At 64.6% G+C, this 20523-nt stretch overlaps 2 protein-coding genes across 2 annotated transcripts; both read left to right on the forward strand.

The window, feature by feature from the left end:
* Positions 1 to 1628: 1628 nt before the first annotated feature.
* MST1R (macrophage stimulating 1 receptor) lies at positions 1629 to 8453 on the forward strand (the record flags this gene model as incomplete). The annotated part of the gene is made up of 20 exons (XM_079540314.1): positions 1629 to 2843; positions 3831 to 4019; positions 4121 to 4246; positions 4316 to 4486; positions 4622 to 4791; positions 4859 to 5036; positions 5146 to 5291; positions 5402 to 5563; positions 5677 to 5773; positions 5850 to 6071; positions 6146 to 6292; positions 6358 to 6514; positions 6697 to 6789; positions 6868 to 7089; positions 7167 to 7247; positions 7324 to 7505; positions 7581 to 7690; positions 7766 to 7931; positions 8013 to 8149; positions 8225 to 8453. The coding sequence occupies 20 exons, from the start codon at positions 1629 to 1631 to the stop codon at positions 8451 to 8453; spliced, it is 4200 nt and encodes a 1399-aa protein (XP_079396440.1).
* An 8569-nt stretch (positions 8454 to 17022) lies between these two features.
* Positions 17023 to 20071, forward strand: CAMKV (CaM kinase like vesicle associated; the record flags this gene model as incomplete). Its single annotated transcript, XM_079540375.1, has 10 exons — positions 17023 to 17222; positions 17809 to 17940; positions 18066 to 18140; positions 18213 to 18351; positions 18436 to 18556; positions 19153 to 19228; positions 19301 to 19437; positions 19519 to 19597; positions 19672 to 19759; positions 19826 to 20071. 10 exons carry the CDS (start codon positions 17023 to 17025, stop codon positions 20069 to 20071), a joined length of 1293 nt encoding a protein of 430 aa, XP_079396501.1.
* Positions 20072 to 20523: the final 452 nt, after the last annotated feature.

A 20523-nucleotide genomic window follows, 5' to 3' on the forward strand; every position in this document is an offset into this window, starting at 1 on the left:
TGCTGTCCCCAGCTGTCCCCAGGCACTGGCTGGGGCTGAGCACCCCGCAGCACAGCGCTGGGCACGGCTCCCGGGGCGTCCCCGTGAAGCACAGCCTGACCCTGTGCGTAGGGATGGGCGTCCGGGAGGGGAAACCCCCGCGGTGACACCGAGGGACTGGCAGGAACCCGGTAGGGCTAACGCAGGGACTCCGCTCCCTTATTTATGCTCCTGCCAGATTGTAGTCGCTTGTCTTTGCTCATAAACATTATCTGGACCCGAATCGAGGCTCGGCACGTTAATGTTGGGTTGGCGGGAGGCATCCGGGGCTCCGCGGACTCCATTTGGGTGACATCTCGGGCGGAGCGGGAGCGGCAAAAGGCTCCGGGAGGAGGCGGCTGGGACCAGCTCATGTCGAAACCAGGAGGGAGCCTCGGGGACGGAGGAAGGAGCGGTTGGGTAAGGCTCGCAGCCAGCAGTATTGCCGGGTTTACGCAACGCGGGCAGGCTGAGTCCGATGGCGGCGGGCGCGACCCGTTCCGGGGAGCAAAGTTCCGGGGAGCAAAGTCCCGGCGGATGCGGGCGGGGAGCCGAGCCCTGCCCAGGTGAGTGCCGGGGGAGCGCTCCGAGCGGGTGGCTGCGAGCCGCTCCGAGCGCAGAGCTTTGAGGGTAAATCTGTGCGGTTCACGGGGTCAAAAACATCCCTTTTCTCCCTTCCACGGGAGCGGCGGCGAGCCCGGCACCGCCTGCAGGCAGCCCTCGAGTTTGGGGAGGAAGGGAAGGGGGGGGGGAAGGGAAGCAGCCACGAGGTAAACGACGTGTCCCGGAGAAATAAGTTACACTTGTGGAACGGGGAAACCGATCCGACCCGTCCGCCTGGAAACCAGCCAGCCGTAACCGGGGCCGGGCCAGCTCTCCCCTGCCCGTTGTCACCAAACCCTGCTGCACCGCCCCCGGCACCCGGAGCCCCGCACGGTGCGGGGGTAGGAGCCGCCCCGCCCCGCCCTGACCCGGCACAGCCCCGCTCCGCCCCGGCACGGCTCGGCACGGCTCGGCACGGCTCGGTACGGCTCGGTACGATAGGGCTCGGTACTGCCCGCAGCGCAGCGACCAGGTGAGCGCCCGGCTGGGCACGGCTCGGTACCGAACAGGGCGCGGTTTGGCACGGGACAGCCGCTGGGAGGGACGGGTGGGGACAGCAGGAGCGGGACCGGGCCCGTCGGGGCGGGGTGGAGAGCGGCCGTGGGGCTGCTTGGCGGTTTCCGTGCCGAAGGGTGGCTGAGGGCTCCTCCCAGGTCCCCGAGGTGTCCCTGCAGGGCTGGCGGCCGGTCTCCAGCCCTAACCTGCTGAGCCGGAGGGGCCCTCAATCGGGTCCCCGTCCCCAGGAGGGGCTTGGAGGGGTCGTTCCGGGTGGGATTTGTCACCTTCCATAGTCCTGTGGGAAGGACTTGGGAAGGGAGAGGTGCCACCCGTCCCCACGTTAGCACCTGGCACGCGGCCATGGGGAGCACACAGCACATCTCTCTCCCCAGTGCCGTGGGTAAAGCCCTTCCCCTGTTACTTCTGCAGATGCGATGGTGACCTGTCCTCCCCGAGTCCCGGCCCCTCCTGGTGCTGAGTGCCATCAGTAGACTCGTGCGGGTGGCAGCATGGGGCCGCGATGCCCTGTGTGCCTTCTGCTGCTCCTCGCCCCATCCCTGCTGCAGGCCGGCTCCTGGCAGTGCCCCCGCATCCCTTTCAGCTCCACCCGCAACTTCTCAGTGCCCTACACACTGCCCAGCCTCGATGCTGGCAGCCCCGTGCAGAACATCGCCGTCTTCCCCGATCCGGCCACCATCTTCGTGGCCGTCCGCAACCGCATCCTGGTGGTCGATCCCGAGCTGCGCCTCCGCTCCGTCCTCATCACCGGACCCACAGGCAGTGCCCGCTGTGAGATCTGCCGCCTGTGCCCAGCCGCCGTGGATGCCCCGGGGTCCGAGGACGTGGACAACGTGCTGCTGCTGCTGGACCCGGTGGAGCCGTGGCTGTACAGCTGCGGAGCGGCGCGGCGCGGGCTTTGTTACCTGCACCAGCTGGAGGTGCGGGGCGGCGAGGTCACCATCGAATCCACCAGCTGCCTGTACTCGGCCTCGGCCAACAGCCCCGCGTCCTGCCCCGACTGCGTGGCCAGCCCCCTGGGGAGCACCGCCACCGTGGTGGCCGACCGCTACACCGCCTCCTTCTACCTGGGCTCCACCGTCAACAGCAGCGTGGCGGCGCGCTACAGCCCGCGTTCGGTGGCGGTGCGCAGGCTGAAGGGCACGCGGGATGGCTTTGCCGACCCCTTCCATTCACTGACGGTGCTGCCGCGCTACCAGGACATCTACCCCATCCACTACGTGTATTCCTTCACCGACGGGGACCACGTCTACTTGGTGACGGTGCAGCCGGAGTTCCCCGGCTCCTCCGCGTTCCACACGCGCCTGGTGCGGCTCAGCGCCCACGAGCCGGACCTGCGTCGCTACCGCGAGATCGTCCTCGACTGCCGCTACGAGTCCAAGCGGCGGCGGCGGCGCGGGGCCGAGGAAGAGACGGAGCGCGATGTGGCCTACAACGTGCTGCAGGCTGCCCGTGCTGCCCAGCCCGGCGCTCACCTGGCCCGGGACCTCGGCATCGACCGCACCGAGACCGTGCTGTTCGGTGCCTTCGCCGAGAGCCACCCGGAGAGCCGTGAGCCGCAGCACAACTCGGCTGTGTGCGCCTTCCCCTTGCGCCTGCTCAACCAGGCCATCCGAGAGGGCATGGACAAGTGCTGCGGTACCGGCACGCAGACGTTGAAGCGGGGGCTCAGCTTCTTCCAGCCGCAGCAGTATTGCCCGCACAGCGTGAGTCAGTCGGGGCCGCGGGGCCGGGGCTGGGGCCGGGTTGCGCTGGGACGCGGTGGCACCCAGGTGCGGTGAGTCACCGCTGCCACCCACCTCCCCCCCCCCGCCACCTTATCGCGGGCTGCTGGCGCCGGGCCGGTGTCACCGTGCTTTGGGGCTATGCTGGTGTGGCAGGCTCTGGCTGTGCTCGCTGCATAGGACCCAGGTGTGCGGTGGGGCTCGAAGCGCCCTACCCTCTATCCTTGCCCGTGGCTGTCCCCAGCACGGCGCTGTACATGGCCTCCCTCCTCGGCTGTTTCTTTGCAGCGGGGACGGGCTCTTGCTCCTCTGCACGGCTGCTCCACCGTCGCCCCGTGTGCCCAGCTGACCGCGGGCGGAAGCGTGCGGAGTCACCGTCCCGCAGCGCCGCAGGGCAGGGACTGCCGCGCTGCGGGGACGGGGCAGGGCAGCTGTTGGCACACATGGCATGAGCGCGCCTGTTCTCAGCCAGGGCGAGGCGCAGCCAGATCTCCTCCCTTTCCTGGCTGCGTGCAGCAAGCAGCTCACCATCACCCTGCATCACGCTGCCGGGAAGGGGACCCCGGCCCCGCGTATCCTGAGGGGATCTGGGGAAAGACTCTAGAGGCACACCAGGGCTTTGTATCCCCCTCTGCCCCAAGCCCTAGTATGTTTTTAGGGCTGGCACTGGGACAGCAGCCCCGCAGTGCCTGAGCTCATAACCACATGCAGATGGGGAGGGAGGGCAGGGCAGGATCTGACGCTGCTCGGGGATGTCCTGGTGGGGGGGCATGGATGCGTCACGTCTCCAACAATCCCTGGTTCTTTATTGCAGCCTAGAGGGGAGATCAGCACATGCATCTCTGGACTCTCTGGTCCCAAAATATCTCCCATCTCGGAGCCACGATTGCTCTGGTGCTCGCACCCACCCGTAAGGGTGCGGGGAGGTGTGGGGTGTTTTTGAGGTGCCCTCGTTATGCTCGAATGCAGGTGAACCTCTCGGCGCCAGTGACCAACACCAGCTGCTGGGACCAGCCCACCCTGGTGCCCGCCGCCTCTCACAAGGTGGATCTGTTCAACGGACGCCTGTCCGGCATCCTCCTCACCTCCATCTTTGTCACCGTCCTCCAGAATGTCACGGTGGCTCACCTGGGCACGGCACAGGGACGTGTCCTGCAGGTGGGTGCCAGCTGAGGCCAGGCAGGACGCACAGTGCCGAGCAGAGTTGCACGGTGCCCATCGGGTGCCCGGTGCCTCACCTGATGCCTGCCCTACTGCAGATGGTGCTGCAACGCTCCAGCTCTTACGTGGTCGCCTTGGCTAACTTCTCTCTGGGGGAGCCGGCACCGGTGCAGCACGCCGTGGGGCTGCAGGGACACTCGCTGCTCTTTACTGCTGGCACCAAGGTAAGCCGGGCAGTGGGGCAGGGTGTGGGGCTGCAGAGCCCCCCACTCAGCCCCGCTCTGTGTCCCCAGGTGTGGCGTGTGAATGTCACCGGCCCTGGCTGCCGCCACTTCATAACCTGTGACCGCTGCCTGCGTGCCGAGCGCTTCATGGGCTGCGGCTGGTGTGGGGACGGCTGCAGGCTGCACCACGAGTGTGCCGGCCCCTGGGTGCGGGACAGCTGCCCGCCCGTCCTCACTGATGTAGGTCTGCGCCGGTAGGGGGGAGAGCAGAGAGGGAGGTGGCACGTGGGGTGATGTGCAGTGGGAGCCCTGCCCTGGGCTGTGCGTCATGCCCACCGGTGGGGCCCCCCGCGGCCATCACTGCCCGTCCCGCAGTTCCACCCCAGGAGCGCGCCGCTGCGGGGCCAAACACGAGTGACGCTCTGCGGCATGACCTTCCGTTCCCCGCCGGACCCCACCGCCCACCGCAGCTTCACTGACCCCTACAGGGTGGCGGTGGGAGGGCGAAGCTGCACTGTGCTGCCGGAAGAGAGTGAGAGCTACAGGTGCGGTGCTGGGGGGCGCAGCGGGGGCGTCCTTCCTGTCCCACCGCTGAGCCCCGTTACCCTGCAGGCCGCTGCCCACGTTCCGTCGCAAGGACTTTGTGGACGTGCTGGTGTGTGTGCTGGAGCCGGGGGAGCCAGCGGCAGCGGCAGGGCCGGCTGATGTGGTGCTCAATGTGACGGAGTCTGCTGGGTCCTCGAGCTTCCGTGTCCAGGGATCCACCACCCTCAGCGGCTTCATCTTTGTGGTAGTGTCCTCGTGGTGGCAGTGACACCAGCCCCCGGGTGCCTTGAGTTGGGTGCTGGGCTGTGCGGTGTTGGCTCACTGCCTGCCCTGCCGTCCTCGATTCTGCCCAGGAACCCCGCATCAGCATCCTGCGCCCCAGCTTCGGTCCCCAGGGCGGTGGCACCCTCGTGTCCCTCCGTGGCACCCACCTCTCAGCAGGGAGCAGCTGGCGGGTGACGATCAATGGCTCCGAGTGTCCCCTGAATGGGCAGCCCAGGTACAGGCCAGCCATCGTCTCAGCACTGCAGGGTCTGTTGGCACAGGTGTGGCCGCGGGGATGCCCTCGCAGTCCCACTGTCCCTTCCAGCTCCTGTGCTGTGTCCCCAGCCAGGACGACGGGGAGATCCGGTGCACAGCTCCTGCTGCCACCAGCCTGGGTGCAGCCCCTGTGGCCCTGTGGATTGATGGCGAGGAGTTCCTGTCTCCACTGCCCTTTGAGTACCGCCCCGACCCCACCGTTTTGGCCATCGTCCCCAACTGCAGCTATGGGTGAGCGCATAGGGATGCAGGGACACCCCTGTCCTCCCCGTGCTGAGGTGCTGGGCACCACAAACACCCTGGGGACCGTTTGTGCCTGGTGCCCTGACCGCGGCCCACTGCAGGGGCTCGATGCTCACCCTCATCGGCACCCACCTGGATTCAGTGTATCGTGCCAAGATCCAATTTGAAGGCGGCGGCGGTGGGAAGACCGAAGCCACGGTGAGCACCAGGGCAGGGAGCTGTCACCCTCATGCTGCGCTCAGCACCGTGCCAGCAGCCTCCTGCTCACCTACAGGAGTGTGAGCGTCCGCAGTCGCCCGACTGGCTGCTGTGCTGCAGCCCGGCCTTCCCCGTCGAGACCAAGCCGGTGCCTGGGAATCTGAGCGTGCTGCTGGATGGGGCTGCTGGCCGCTGGCTGTTCCGCCTGCGCTATTTCCGCCGGCCCCAGATGTTCCCCTTCGGGCAGCAGGGTGAGCGGTACCAACTCAAACCCGGCGATAATGAGGTTAAAGTGAATGTACGTGGCGGAGTGAGGCGTGCTGGGGGGGTCACAGTGGGGCCGGCCGGGCTCAGGGCTGTCTGTCCCGGCAGCAATTGGGGCTGGACTCCGTGGCTGGGTGTATGAACATCACCATGACGGTGGGGGGCCGGGACTGCCACCCCAACGTGCTGAAGAATGAGGTGACGTGCCGCGTGCCTCGTGACGTGGATCTGTCCCCCGCCGGGGCCCCTGTGCAGGTAGGTACCCCCCGGGGCACCCCAACCCCTTTGCTCCTGGCCCTGCTGATCCCCCGCTCCCCCAGATCTGTGTGAACGGCGCCTGCCAGGCACTGGGTTTGGTGCTGTCTGCCTCCTCTCTGGACATGGCCGCCAGCCTGGCCCTGGGCACTGGTGTCACCTTCCTTGTCTGCTGCATCCTGGCTGCTGTGCTGCTCCGCTGGCGCTGGAGGAAGAGGAGAGGTGAGTGCCACTGCTCGCCGGGTGCCCCACAGCCATCCCATGTCTCTGGTGCTATACTGTGCCTGCGGTGCCATCCTCTGCCTATGGTTTTACCCTGTGCCCATAGTCCCACCCCACATCCAATGTGCCACTCATTCTCGTTTGTCCCAGAGTCACCCCTGCCCGTGTTCTCCCACCTGCAGGGACGGAGAACCTGGAGCTGCTGGTGCACTCTGGCCGGAGCGAGCACCCCACCACCATCCATCACCCCAACTTTGACTACAGAGAAGTGCAGGGTAAGCAGGGCTGGTGGGCATTGGGGTGCCAGGGCCGTGCTGCCCCAGCACCTGAAGGCACCTCTCCCTTCCTGGCAGTGCTACCTGTTGCAGACAGCCCCGGCCTGGCCAGGCCCCATGCACACTTTGCCGGTGCCGGTGCTGGAGCTGATGCTGCAGGCGGTGGCTCCCCGGTGCCGCTGCTCAGGACCACATCTTGCTGCCTGGAGGACCTGCGGCCAGAGCTGCTGGAGGAGGTGAAGGACATCCTCATCCCCGAGGAGCGGCTCATCACCCACCGCAGCCGCGTCATCGGCAGAGGTGATGATGCACCCCGGGGCATTCAGGCACAGCGTCACCCTCCAGCTCCACATCTCACTGCCACCTGTCCCCCACAGGGCACTTTGGCAGTGTGTACCATGGCACCTACATGGACCCGCTGCTGGGCAACCTGCACTGTGCCGTCAAGTCCCTGCACCGTGAGTGAGCGCCTGTGCCCTGGTCCCGCAGCACACAGCCTCGCAGCACACAGCCCCATGGCTCGGCTCCCCACAGGTATCACAGACCTGGAGGAGGTGGAAGAGTTCCTGCGCGAGGGCATCCTGATGAAGAGCTTCCACCACCCGCAGGTGCTCTCATTGCTGGGTGTCTGCCTGCCCCGCCATGGGCTGCCCCTCGTCGTCCTGCCCTACATGCGCCACGGGGACCTGCGCCACTTCATCCGTGCCCAGGAGAGGGTATGGGGTGCTTTGGGGGGGATATGGTGAGTGCTGGGGACCGAGCTCGCCCCGCTCACCACTCCCACCCTGCAGAGCCCCACGGTGAAGGAGCTCATCGGCTTCGGGCTCCAGGTGGCCTTAGGCATGGAATACTTGGCCCAGAAAAAATTTGTGCACCGGGACCTGGCGGCCAGGAACTGCATGTGAGTGCAGCTGGTTTCGGGGTCCCTCATCCTTAGTACCCCGATGGGGTGCTGGCCCTGACCCTGTGCCCGTAGGCTGGATGAGACGCTGACAGTGAAGGTGGCTGACTTTGGGCTGGCGCGGGATGTGTTTGGCAAGGAGTACTACAGCATCCGGCAGCACCGGCACGCCAAGCTGCCCGTCAAGTGGATGGCGCTGGAGAGCCTACAGACCCAAAAATTCACTACTAAGTCAGATGTGGTAGGTGGTCCCCCCTGTCCCTATCCCCATCCCTTGTCCCCTTCCTTGTCCCCCCGCCCCAGCGCGGCTCTCTGTCCACAGTGGTCCTTTGGGGTGCTCATGTGGGAGCTGCTGACGCGAGGCGCATCGCCGTACCCCGAGGTGGACCCCTATGACATGGCCCGCTATCTGCTGCGGGGTCGGCGCCTGCCGCAGCCCCAGCCCTGCCCCGACACGCTGTGAGTAGGGCTGGGGGGCAGCGGGGAGGTGGGATCCCCCCGGGCAGTGCTGGTGCTGATGTGTTGTTGGGGCAGGTATGGGGTGATGCTGAGCTGCTGGGCACCCACACCCGAAGAGCGGCCGTCCTTCTCAGGGCTGGTGTGTGAGCTCGAGCGTGTGCTGGCCTCACTGGAGGGTGAGCACTACGTCAACCTGGCCGTCACCTACGTCAACCTGGAGAGCAGCCCTCCTTTCCCCATGGGGCAGCTGCCCGACAGCGAGGATGAGGAAGATGAAGAGGATGAGGACGCGGCTGTGCGCTGATGGGGTGCTCTGCACTGTGGGTGCGCTCCCCCAAGGGGAGCTGTGGGGCACAGCCAAGTGCACCCACCCTATGGGCTGGGTGCTGGGTGCTTTGGATGCTGTCTTGTGCCGCACACCGGGACTGTGCCAAGTCCCATGGGGTTCCCACCACTTGATCCCATGCTGGCAGGGTGCTGTGGGGCTCATCCTGCACCAGTGAGGTGCTGTGGGCTCCGTGTTCAGCCCCAGCACTTGCTGTGGGGAACCCTAACCTGTCTCCAGGGGTTTCCCTGGGGAAATTCACCATTTTGGGGGTTGAATCACTGATAAAAACCAAATGCTATTTTTACCATCTGGTGCTGCGTGCTCTGCCTGTGGTGGGTGCTGGGATCAGGGAGGGGGTCACCCACTGCTCCTGTGCAGCCATGGGAGGGCACCTGCAGACTGGCACTGGCCACCGAGGTGCTCACCCTGCAAGCACCACCCCGTGTCCCTGGGGCACACTCAGTGGGGGACCTGGGCACCCAGGGGGGGTTGGAGATTCGTGATCCTTGAGGTCCCTTTCAACCCGAGCCATTCTGTGATTCTGTGAAGTGATGCCAGCACTGATTGAAAGGATTGTTCTAAAAACCCATCCCAGCCCCATCCTCGTGCTATTGAGCAGGTGGTGGAGGGGACACTGGATGCAAAATTCCGTGCTGTCTTTTGTAGTAAAACACTGCCCTGGCAGCTGCTGCCCTGGGACACGCAGCTGGGATGCGCTCAGGTGCGGGCAGGACCTGGCACGTGGATGTGGGGACATGGTGCTCCTGGCATCACAGCAACATGGGCATGGGGACATGCAGCCCCTGGCATCACAGCGACATGGGCACAGGGCATAGCGGTTCTGGCACCACCAGGTTTGGGGCACCGCTGCCCGCCCTGCTTGGGGACCTGGTAGTGACATTGCCAACCTCACCTCATTGCACCTGAGGGCTTTGGGTGCTCCTGCACAAGCGGTGCCCCAGCCCTGCTCAATGGGGCATCCCTTTCCCAGCACCAGGCAGCTACTTCAGAGCCAGAGTTTTCATAACCAACACTTTTTTCATATTCATGGAGCGCATTCCCTCCCCCGAACGCCCTTGAACCTGTGGTTAACCAGCCCGTTTAGGAAGCAAAACTCACTGGTTACAGCCAGGGAGCGTGTGCATCCATCCCTACGGGGTGCTCTCAGTCCATGGCAGAGCAGGGCACACAGGGCCCAGGAGGGGACAGCAGTGACACCCCGCAGAGCACATGCCCCCACTCATACCCCGCAGCCAGCTCCAGCAGGAGCCAACCCCCAGCTGCTCATGAGGCAGCACCGGAGCCTGGGGCCACGTCAGCTCTTATTAGAGAAGCTGTCCATCTCTCCCCCGCACCTCACACCTGCACCAGCTGCTTTCAGCAATGTATTTTTAGCCCTGTCTCCCAGCAGCGCTGCCTCAGTTTCCCCAGGGTGGCAGCTTGCCTCCCCGTGCCCATCCACCAGGCTGCAGCACAGCCCCTGGGTGTCCCGCTGCGGCAGCACGCCTTGCACACGCAGCAGTTTAAATGTTTTATTTGGGGAAAGTGCTGTCGTTAGCAGGGATTAATTATTAAAATCGGAGCCATCTCTAAGGCTGCGCACGGGGGCCGCGGGCATACAGGCAGCAGGATGCAGCCCTGCTGCCCTGCAGGGGAGGTGACAGTGCCAGGGTGACGTGCTAGGGTGGCGTTTGCTGGCTGCAATGATGCGCACGCCTCGTGCTGGTGGCAATCCTTCAGCGTCCCCCTGCCCTGCAAGAGATGGCAGTGGACAGCAGGTGGGGACGGGCTGTTTGTAGCCTCTGCTCCAATGCTTGGGAGCAGCAGCGCGGCGGCACGGGGCCAGGTGCAGAGCTAGCTGTGCTGGTGGGGCCTGCAAACAGCGTGCTGGCCAGTGGGCTGCCTGCACCCCGCAGGGCTCCCTTCCCAGCAGCTCATACAGTCATAGAACGGCTCAGGTTGGAGAGGATCCAGTTCCAACTCCCTGCTGAGGGCTGGCTGCCCCCTACCAGATCAGGCTGCCCAGGGCCCCATCCAAGCTGGATGTATCAGCTGCGCCGCTCTGCTTGGTGCCATCCGCAGGCGTGCTGAGCGTGCACTCGATCCCGCTGTCTGTGTTGTTGATAAAGGTGTTGAAGAAGAGTTGTCCAAGAGAAACCCTGGGGGACAGCACTTGCCAGCAGCCTGTACCTGGATATAGAGCCATTGACCACAGCCTTCTGGCTCCGGCCAACAATTCTTTATCTGTTGAGTAGTGCAGCCTTCAAATCCATCCCTGTCCAACTCAGAGTTAAGGATGTAGTGCAGGACCGTCTCAAAGGCCTTGCACAAGCCCAGGTAGACAACATCAGTTGTCCTTCCTCTGTCTACCAAAGCCATCACTCATCACAGAAGACCACCACATTGTCCCGCTGGCGGCTCAGAGCCCACCCCACCATCAGCCAGCGTGTAAGGCCCAATGTCCCCTGGTCCAACACCATATTGAGGACATCCTCCCTGCAGAATGAGAGCTCCTGCTGCCCTGAAACCCTCCTCACCCTTGCGGACCAGGAAGGGCAGGGCTCAGTCCTGCTGGAGTTGGCAGCCAGCTCCCCGTGCCCCAGCAGGGACCATCCCTGCAACTCCCTGCTGCTGCTGGCCATGCCACCAAGAAAGAGCAGTGGGGTGGCAGCTGCTGCCCCTATTTCTTTCCTGCCCCTCTAAATGGAGAGGATGGGCTTTATTTGGCCCCAGTGCCAGGCTGACATGCAGCGCAATTACTGCTGATTGCCTGCCGGTTGCCATGGCGATGGCAAGCATGCAGGGATGCGGTGCTGCGTGGCACTTGAGTCATGGGCACGCTGCATCCCCCATCCCCTACCCGTGTGTGTGGGGTGCAGGGGGCCGCCGTGGGACCCCAGCCCAGCACCCCACCACCGGCAGGTCCCACAGGGATCTGGGTGGAGATGGAGCTGCCACCTGTGGGGTTACTGAGGGATGGTGGGACGGATGGAGGGTGCATGGGGTGGGGGTGCAAGGGGTGGTGCTATGGAATGGCTTAGGTTGGAGGGGACCTTAGAGATCATAGAGCTCCAACCCCATCCCTGCCATGGTCTGGCTGCCCCCCAGCTCGGGCTGCCCAGGGCCCCTCCATGGCCTGGGACACCTCCAGGGATGGCACCCACAGCTCTGGACTGAGCCATTGCTTCATTGCCCTCTGAGAAAAGAATTTACCCTAACATCCCTAACATCTTGCCTAACCTTCCCTCTTTTAGTTTAAAGCCATTCCCCCTTGTTCTATTGCTGTCAGACCCTGTAAGAAGTCATTCTCCCTCCTACATGAAAGCTCCCCTCAAGTACTGGAAGGTCACAGTGAGGTCTCCCTGGAGCCTTCTCTTCTCTGTGCTGATCACCCCCATCTCCTTCAGCCTGTCTCCATAGGAGAGGTGCTCCAGCCCGCTGAGCATCTTCGTGGCCTCCTCTGGCCCCGCTCTAACAGCCCCACAGCCCTCCTTTACTGTGGCCCCCAGGCCTGGACGCAGTGCTCCAGGTGGGGCCTCATGAGGGCAAAGCAGAGGTGGAACAATCCCCTCCCTGCCTGCTGCCCCCCGCTGCTGATGCAGCCCAGGATGCTGTTGGCCCTCTGGGCTATGAGCGCACACTGCTGGCTCGTGTGCAGCTTCTCGTCCACCAGGACACCCACGTTCTTCTCTGCAGGGCTGCTCTCAAGTTCTTCTCCCACTCTGTGCTCACATCTGGGATTGCCCCCAGCCCAAAGTACAGCACCTTGCCCTTGTTGAATCTCATTAGGTTCTCTTGTGCCCGCTTCTCGAGCCGTGTGGATGACATCACTTCTGTTCTATCAGCTGCAGCACTCAGCTCAATGCTGAGGTGCACTCAATCCCACTGTCCATGTAATTGATAATGATGTTAAAGAGCACTGGTCCCAAGAGGAACCCCTGACAGCACTCATCACCTGTACATAGAGCCACTGAGCACAACTCCCTCACTGAGGACATCCAATCAACTCTTTATCCACCAAATAATTCAGCCTCCAAATCGCTCTCCAAGTTAGAGATAGGGATGCGGTGCAGGACCACGTCAAAGGCCTTGCACAGCTTCAGGTAGGTGACATCAGCCGCCCTTCCATTGTCCCCCAGTGCCGTCACTCCATCACAGAAGGCCACCAGGCAGGTCAGGCACCATCTGCCCTCGGCAAAGCCGTGCCGGCTGCCTGGGGTCACCTGGTCGTCACTCATGAGCCTTAGCGTGTCATCCAGCAGGATCTGCTCCATGACCTTCCCAGGCACACAGATCAGGCTTGCTGGCCTGGAGTTCCCTGGCTGCTCCTTCCTCCCTTTCTTATACATGGCAGTGATGTTTGCCTTTTTCCAGTCTCAGGGGACACCTCCTGACAGCCAGGACTGTTCAAACAGCATGGAGACATCCCATTCCTTCTGAACCCTGGGATGCAAGTCGTCAGGGCAGCAGAACAGGACTCGCAGCAGGCACGAGAGCCCAGCAGAGCCCATCACCGCACAGCAAGGTGCTGGGAGGGCTGGGAGCCCAGGCAGAGGAGGGCCGGGGGCTCCGTGGGGCCATTTTGCTGCAGGCACAGTGCTGCCACAGCACCGTTCTGCTCCTCACCCGGCGAGCAGCCGTGGGGCAGCCCAGAGAGGAGCGGGTGCTGCTGAGTAATTGTGAGTTACACTCCGAGTTCCCGGGTGGGCAAAGATTAATAACGGAGCTGTGCGCTGCTTCCAGGCTGTGTGATTAAACTCTTGATTAGAAGCTCAATCTACGGCGCTCTGCTAATTCCCCCGGGCTCACGTGCTGTTAATTATGTGGTTCATGTGGCAGTGAGGCCGGGCTGTGGGGGCTCTGGGACTCAGCAGAGGTCTGTGAGCAGTCATGGCCCTCCCTGCACTCCATGCCTGAACTGCGGGCAGAGCAAAGGGCTTTGAGAGGGCTCATGCTGTTGAGAGGCCATCACCCCTCTCTTGCCACTTCTGGCAGTGAGCGATGCCCCTGGCCTGCAGCCAGAGGGATGGAGCCCGAGGGAAAGTGCCCGGCTCCAACAGGGTTGTGCTCTTCCTATTCCATCTCATTCCATCCCATCCATCTTTATTCTGGTTAATCCATCCCACCTTGTGCTGTCCTATTCTATTTTATCTTATCCTACCGCATCCCATCCATCCCATCCTGTCCAACCTCATCCATCCCATTCCATCTAACCCATGCCATTCCATCCTATCTCCTCCGAACTGTCCTATCAAATCCTGTCCTGACCCATCCTATTCATTGCATCCCAGCCATACCACTCATCCCATCATGCCACCCCATCCACTCTATCCTACCTCACCCATCCAGTCCCCTCCCATCCATCCTATCAGCCCCATTCCAATCATCCCAACCCATACTATCCACCCCATCACACCAGTGCCATCCTATCCATCCCGATCCATCCTATCTCCTCCGAACTGTCCTGTCTTGTCCCATCCAAACCATCCCATTCCATTCTGATCCATCCCACCCCATCCTGTCCCATCCCACCCACACCATCCCATCCCATCTGATCCCATCGCACCCATTCCATCCAACCCATCTCAGCCCATCGTACCGCCTCTAACCTGTCCTATTCTGACCAGTCCTTTCACATTCCATCCTATCCATCCCATCCCAACCATCCCATCCATCTCATCCCTTCCACCCCATTCCAACCCATGTTATGTTCTATCCTGATACGTCCCATCCCATCCCATCCATCCCATCCCATCCATCCCATCCCATCCCATCCCATCCCATCCCATCCCAATGTCATCGCACCCCGTGCCCGCCGCCCACGGCACTCCGGGAGCCGCCGCTGTCCCGTTGCTCCATCCCCGCAGGTGTCCCCCGTGTCCCCCCACCCCGCGCGGTGTCACAGATGCCGGCGGTGATGCCACGCACCCCATTGCCGTGGGTGGCGGCACCCGCGCCAGGAGGAGGCGGGGCGCAAAGTTTGGGGTGACGTCACGGGAGGGGGCGGGGGGACCCCACCGTTGGAGGGGCGGGGCCCGGCGGTCCCACCCCCCCCCCCCCCCCCAATTGCCGCGCCAGGCGCGCGGGGCCGCGCCGCGACGGAGCGACGGCGGTGCTCGGCTCGGTTCGGCTCGGCTCCGCACCGCTCCGCACCGCCCGGCACCGCGCGGCTCCCCCCGAGCGGCGGCCCCGGGCCGCGCCCCCCGTTGCTGTCGGAGAGGCGAGAGGTGAGCGCGGCGGGACGGCCCCGGGGGGGATGCCGAACCGAGCCGGGCTGAGCCGTGCCGTCCCCAGGGCGCGGGGCCGCTGGGCCGGGCCGGGGGCGTCGCTGGGGTTCGCCACGTGTCGGCCCGGGGCTGCCCCTCCGTGTCCCTGCCTCGTCCCCCCATGCCGTGTCCGTGTGCGCCCCCGACGGCTGCCCCGTGCCGCGCCCCGCTGCCGCCTTCCCCGACCCCGGCGGGCGCCGAGCTGCCGTCCCGTCCCAACCCCGTTCCATCCCGTCCATCTCACTCATCCCATCGCATCCCGTGCCGCCTCGTCCCGTCCCGTCCCATCGCATCACACCACACCCCCGCCCCATTCCATCACTCCCCGACACGATTTGCATCCCTCCCTGCGCGCTCCCCGCTGCGGCAGCCCCCAGCTCGCCCTAGGCAGATGCCCCCTGGTTGGGGGGCACCGGGTTGTGGGAACCCCCCGGCCCCGGCTCTGTTCCAACCCCAGGAACTCCGTTTGGGTGCAGCGCTGTGGGCTCCCGTAGCCCCTCCGCTCCGCTGCCACCTGCACTGTGGACATTTGGGTACGCTTCCCTCTGGTCCAGCGCTCCCGTGGGGTGCGGGGTGCAGCGGGGACCTTCTGGCAGCACGGCCGGGGGCTGCAGGTGGGAGCGGGGCTGCAGGTGATGCTGGCTGTGCTGCAGCCGGGGGTCCCCGAGCCGTGAGGCAGAGCCGGGCTCTGGGGTGCTGGGGGGGATGCTGGCGAGGGCTGCACGGCTGCGTCATCCCGTCCGCACCCGGCCACCCACCTCCCGCTATTGTCTTACACCCGCTGTTGCTTCTGCTCCCAAATTAGCTGCTTCAGAAGGGGGGGGGGGGGGGGGGGGGGGGGGGAGGGCAGCTGTGTGCGGTTGCCAGCACGGCACCCAGCCTCCCTGCTGTGCCCAGCTCTCAGCCGGGTGCACTCACCTGCGGGACATCCTGGGGATGCTGAGCCCTGAGCCAGCCGGGGCAGGGGATGGTGCTCAGCGGCACCTGCTCAGCCAGCGGGAACTGCTGGGATGGACACAGGTCAGCCGAGCGCTCACAGAGGCAGCAATCAGATCCCTATCTGTCATCCCATTCAGTCCCTGCATGGCTTATCCTGGCAGCACGCCGGCAGCTCTCATCCCAGCCCTCCCAGCCGGCCACTGGCTGCGGGAACAGCCCTAGTCCCCTCGCCTCGGGTCAGTGGCATGGCACAGCTGGCGTCGTATGGCACAGGGATGCTTGGAGCAGCCAGACAGGGCATGTTCCCTGTTGGGATGAGCCCAGGGAAGGCAGGGAAGCTTCAGCAGGTCTATAGCTTGGGGGTGAGTTCTCCTGCACCCGTGGGTGCTTTGCTTCTCTTTTGGGAGTGGGCGCACTCCGCGCGGGATGGGGCTGCCTGCTCTCATCTGGCACGGGCTGGTGCCCTGGTGCTGCACAGCGAGGGGCTCCCATCCCGCAGGCAGGGCTGGATGGAGGCAGCGAGCACATGAAGGAGCATCCCCACACCCCTGCCTCGCTGTCCTCACACCCCCCTCGGGGTCACCCGCCCCAGGGATCATCCTGGTGCCCGCACATGGTGCCACAGACAGGGCACCCATCCGGGGCCGGCGCGGTAGTGCCGGGGCTGCGCAGCACAGCAGGTCGGGTGCTGCCCGTCCCTGCCCCCGCCGCAGGATGTGCCGCTTTCTGCATCTTCAGCTCCCATCGCCATAGCAACAGGCTCAGAGCTTGGGTACCCGCCGCGCCGGCTCCTGCATCCCGCTCCGCCATCCTGCCACCGGGACCGGGCTGGCAGGTGCTGCCTGCACGGTGCGGTGCGGCACGGCATGGCTTGTCATCCTGGGAGCTGGGGGTGATGGGTGCCTCTGGCACCAGACCAGCATCCCGCTGGATGTCCCACTCAGGCTGAGCGGGGCCATGGAGCTCTTCTCTTCCTGGAGCATCAGAAAATAACATCCGTTAAAACTTCTTCCCAGAACAGGATGGGAAAAAGGAAAAAAAAATTACTTTCTGGGAACAGTTTTTTTTTGCCAGCAAGCTCCCAAGAAGGGTCTGGGGTTGGAGGGTTCCTGTCGGAAAGGCAGAGGGCTGTCACCGTCCCCAAAGGACAGGGTAACAGCACGCAGCTGGCAATGCTCAAGCTGACGAAGTGTCACCACAGGGCAAAATGGGGCTGAGGAACAGGACCTGCTCCACTTGCCACACTGCCCGGTGAGCTGCTCCCAGCTCTGCCTCTGGAATAAATTCGTTACTGAGCTGCAAAGCAGGCTGGTGGGGCAGAGTGGCCAGAAGCCATGGGGATGGGCTGCACTCCGTCAGGTTTTACGTTGCTCAGGAGGGACAGGAGCAGGCAGCGGGGCCAGGGCTCTCATGGCTCCTCTGCCTCTGCAGCACCGGGCCCTGCGATGCCGTTTGGCTGCGTGACACTGGGGGACAAGAAAGACTACAACCAACCGTCCGAGGTGACCGACAGATATGACCTGGGCCAGGTCATCAAAACGTGAGTGCGTCCCTGCCCGGCCCCGGGAGTGCCCACGGGGACCCCTACCCTGCACCAGTTGGGGAGCTCGGTGCCTTCAGGGCTGGGGTGCGTTCCCTGCAACGAGTGCTGATTCCAGGAGGGCTTTGCCGTCTGCTCTGAGCACAGAATTGCTGCCGGTGCCGAGGTTCGCCGCCGCTGCTGCTGCTCGCCGCAGCCTGGCGCCTGCGGTTAACCCTCCCTCTTCCCTCCCAAATATCTGCTGGGATTGCAGCAGTTCCTCAAAATCGCGGCTCCCCGGTGCACCTCCCGAAAGCAGGACCGTCTGCTCTGGCTGTGGCGGAGGAAGGGGCTCTGGGGAAGTTCTCTCACCTCCTGCCTTCCCGAATGCGGCGTTACAGTAGTGTGGAGGCATGCTGCTGTGCAGCTCAGTATTGATGGTTCTGCAGCATCCATCCGGCCGTGAGCTCTGTGCAGGGACAGGGGCCGTCCCGCAGGATGCTCCGGGAGCCCATGTGGCCCTGTTGTGGAGAAGGGGCTTTTTCTTCACCCCCCTCCCCCCCAAACTTTCCTAATGCTTTGCTTATCCCTTGCTGATTCCTTGCAGGGAGGAGTTCTGCGAAATCTTCCGGGCAAAGGAGAAGACATCGGGAAAGCTGTACACCTGCAAGAAGTTCTTGAAGCGGGACGGGCGCAAGGTGCGGAAGGCTGCCAAGAATGAGATCATCATCCTGAAAATGTGAGTGCCAAGGCCGGGGGGGCAGGGGTGGGAATGGGGTGGATCTTCTTGGGTTGGTCCCAGCGAGTCAGTGGGCAGCTCCCATCCATCCACCCACTGCCACCACCGTCCCGTGGACGCTACAGGGTGAAGCACCCCAACATCCTGCAGCTGGTGGACGTCTACATCACGCGCAAGGAGTACTTCATCTTCCTGGAGCTGTAAGCATGGCATGGGGCGGCGGGTGGGCGCTGTGCCGCGGGGCCACTGCAGCCTGCTCTCGGCACCGGCAGGGCCACGGGCCGGGAGGTTTTCGACTGGATCCTGGACCAGGGCTACTACTCGGAGAAGGACACCAGCAACGTCATCCGGCAGGTGCTGGAGGCTGTCGCATATCTGCACTCTCTCAAGATCGTTCACAGGAACCTCAAGGTGGGCGCTCAGGGTCCCTGGTGGGCACAGGCACCTATGGGTGCCGGCGCAGCCTCACCACGCTCACGTTCCCTGATCTGGCAGCTGGAGAACCTGGTGTACTACAACCGCCTGAAGAACTCCAAGATCGTCATCAGTGACTTCCACCTGGCCAAGCTGGAGAATGGTCTCATCAAGGAGCCCTGCGGCACCCCTGAGTACCTGGGTGAGGGCGAGCTGGGCGGGCACAGACAGGGGGCAGGGGGGGCACAGACTGCCTATCTCCAGGGTCAGTGTCGTGGCAGGTCCCTTGCCAGTGAACATTGGTGCTCCTGATGAGTTTCCATCACTCACGGACCCATCCTGGGTGCTCCTGGCAGTTCTCTCCCATTCCCATCACCCTGCAGCTGATGCTGGCTGTACCCTGGGGGTCTCTTCTGCTCCTCGTCACCCCAGGGACCAATCTGGAGTGCCCCTGTTGGGCCCCCGCTCTGCTGATGACTGCTCTCTGTGGGTTCCTGGGCGTCCCTGGTGGGTTATTCCCACTTCCCATCACACAGAGGAGCAATCGTGAATGCTCACAGCGGGTCCCTCCTGCTCTTCATCACCCCAGGCACCCATCCTGATTCTTCCCAAAGGGTTCCTCCTGCTCCCCATCATCAGAAGTACCCATACTGGGTCCCTCCTGCTGCTCATGGGTGACCTGTTGGGGCACACCATGCACGGCCACCCTGGAGGAGCAGGGAGATGGGTGGGGGAAATGGTGTCTGGAGACCCCAGAGCGGGACTGGTCCCCCACTTCCACCATCCTGTGTTCTGTAGCTCCGGAGGTGGTGGGGCGGCAGCGGTACGGGCGGCCGGTGGACTGCTGGGCCATTGGTGTCATCATGTACATCCTGTGAGTGTGGGGCTGGAGACGGGGTTGGGGGGGCTCTGGGCTGGGGGGGGACACTGAGCACACACCCCGCAGCCTTTCGGGGAACCCCCCCTTCTACGAGGAGGCGGATGAAGATGACTACGAGAACCACGACAAGAACCTCTTCCGCAAAATCCTGGCTGGGGACTACGAGTTCGACCCCCCCTACTGGGATGACATCTCGCAGGCGGGTGAGCTGTAGTACTTGAGGGGGGGCAGGGGGGACACGGGGTCCCTGTGTGCCCTGCCTGCGCTGACCCTCCTGACCCCAGCCAAGGAGCTGGTGACACGGCTGATGGAGGTGGAGCAGGACCAGCGGATCACGGCAGAGGAGGCCATCTCCCACGAATGGTGAGGGGCTGCAGGAGCAGCGGGGGCCCAGGGAGGGCGGTAGGGGCCGCTCACCACCCCCTTACTGCCCCCAGGATCTCTGGCAACGCTGCCTCCGACAAGAACATTAAGGACGGCGTCTGCGCTCAGATCGAGAAGAACTTCGCCAGGGCCAAGTGGAAGGTGGGTGGGCGCAGCCCCGTGCCTCAGTCTCCCCCCGGTGGTCCTGACGCCCACTTGCCCTCGCAGAAAGCCGTGCGAGTGACCACGCTCATGAAGCGGCTGCGGGCGCCCGAGCAGACGGAGTCGGCCCCTGCAACCACCGCCGCCACCGCCGCCACCACCGCCACCGCCGCCACCGCCACCACGGACGCCGCGGCCCCCCTGACCCCCGCCACGCCGCCCACCGCCAGCCCGGCCGCTGACACGTGTAACGGGGCCGGGGACGCCGCCGCCGCCGCCCTCGCCGAGGCCCCCAGCGAGCCGAGCGGCTGAGCGGCAGCCCTGTACATAGCCCGGCATGGCCCCCGCACCCCTCGCCTGCGCCCCACTTTTCTACGTGCCCCCAGCGGAGAGCGGGGCAGCGCCCTGCATGGAGCCCGTCCCCTCCCGGTCCCCGCCGCTCTCTCAGTCTGTCCCCCGCCGCCTCCCCCGTCCCCTCCCCCGGGGATGCTCAGAGATACCCGCGGACAACCCCCGGGGACGCGCGCTCACGGGCCGGGCCCGAGGCGGGACGGAGGGGGGGGGTCGGTCCTTCCATCGCCCGCCTCCGACCTGCCGGCCCCCGGGGGAGGGGGGCGGAGCAGAGCGGGGATCCCCGAAGCGCCGCGCCCAGCCGGCCCCCCCCCGTCCCTGCTTCCCCCCCCCCCGCCCCGGGCCGCTGCATGCCGCGCCCCGCGGCCTCTATCTCTGGCAAATAAAGACCCGCCGAGGGCAAACTGAGAAAG

Source organism: Tetrao urogallus (assembly GCF_951394365.1).
Source record: "Tetrao urogallus genome assembly, chromosome: 10".
Classification (NCBI taxonomy): domain Eukaryota; kingdom Metazoa; phylum Chordata; class Aves; order Galliformes; family Phasianidae; genus Tetrao; species Tetrao urogallus.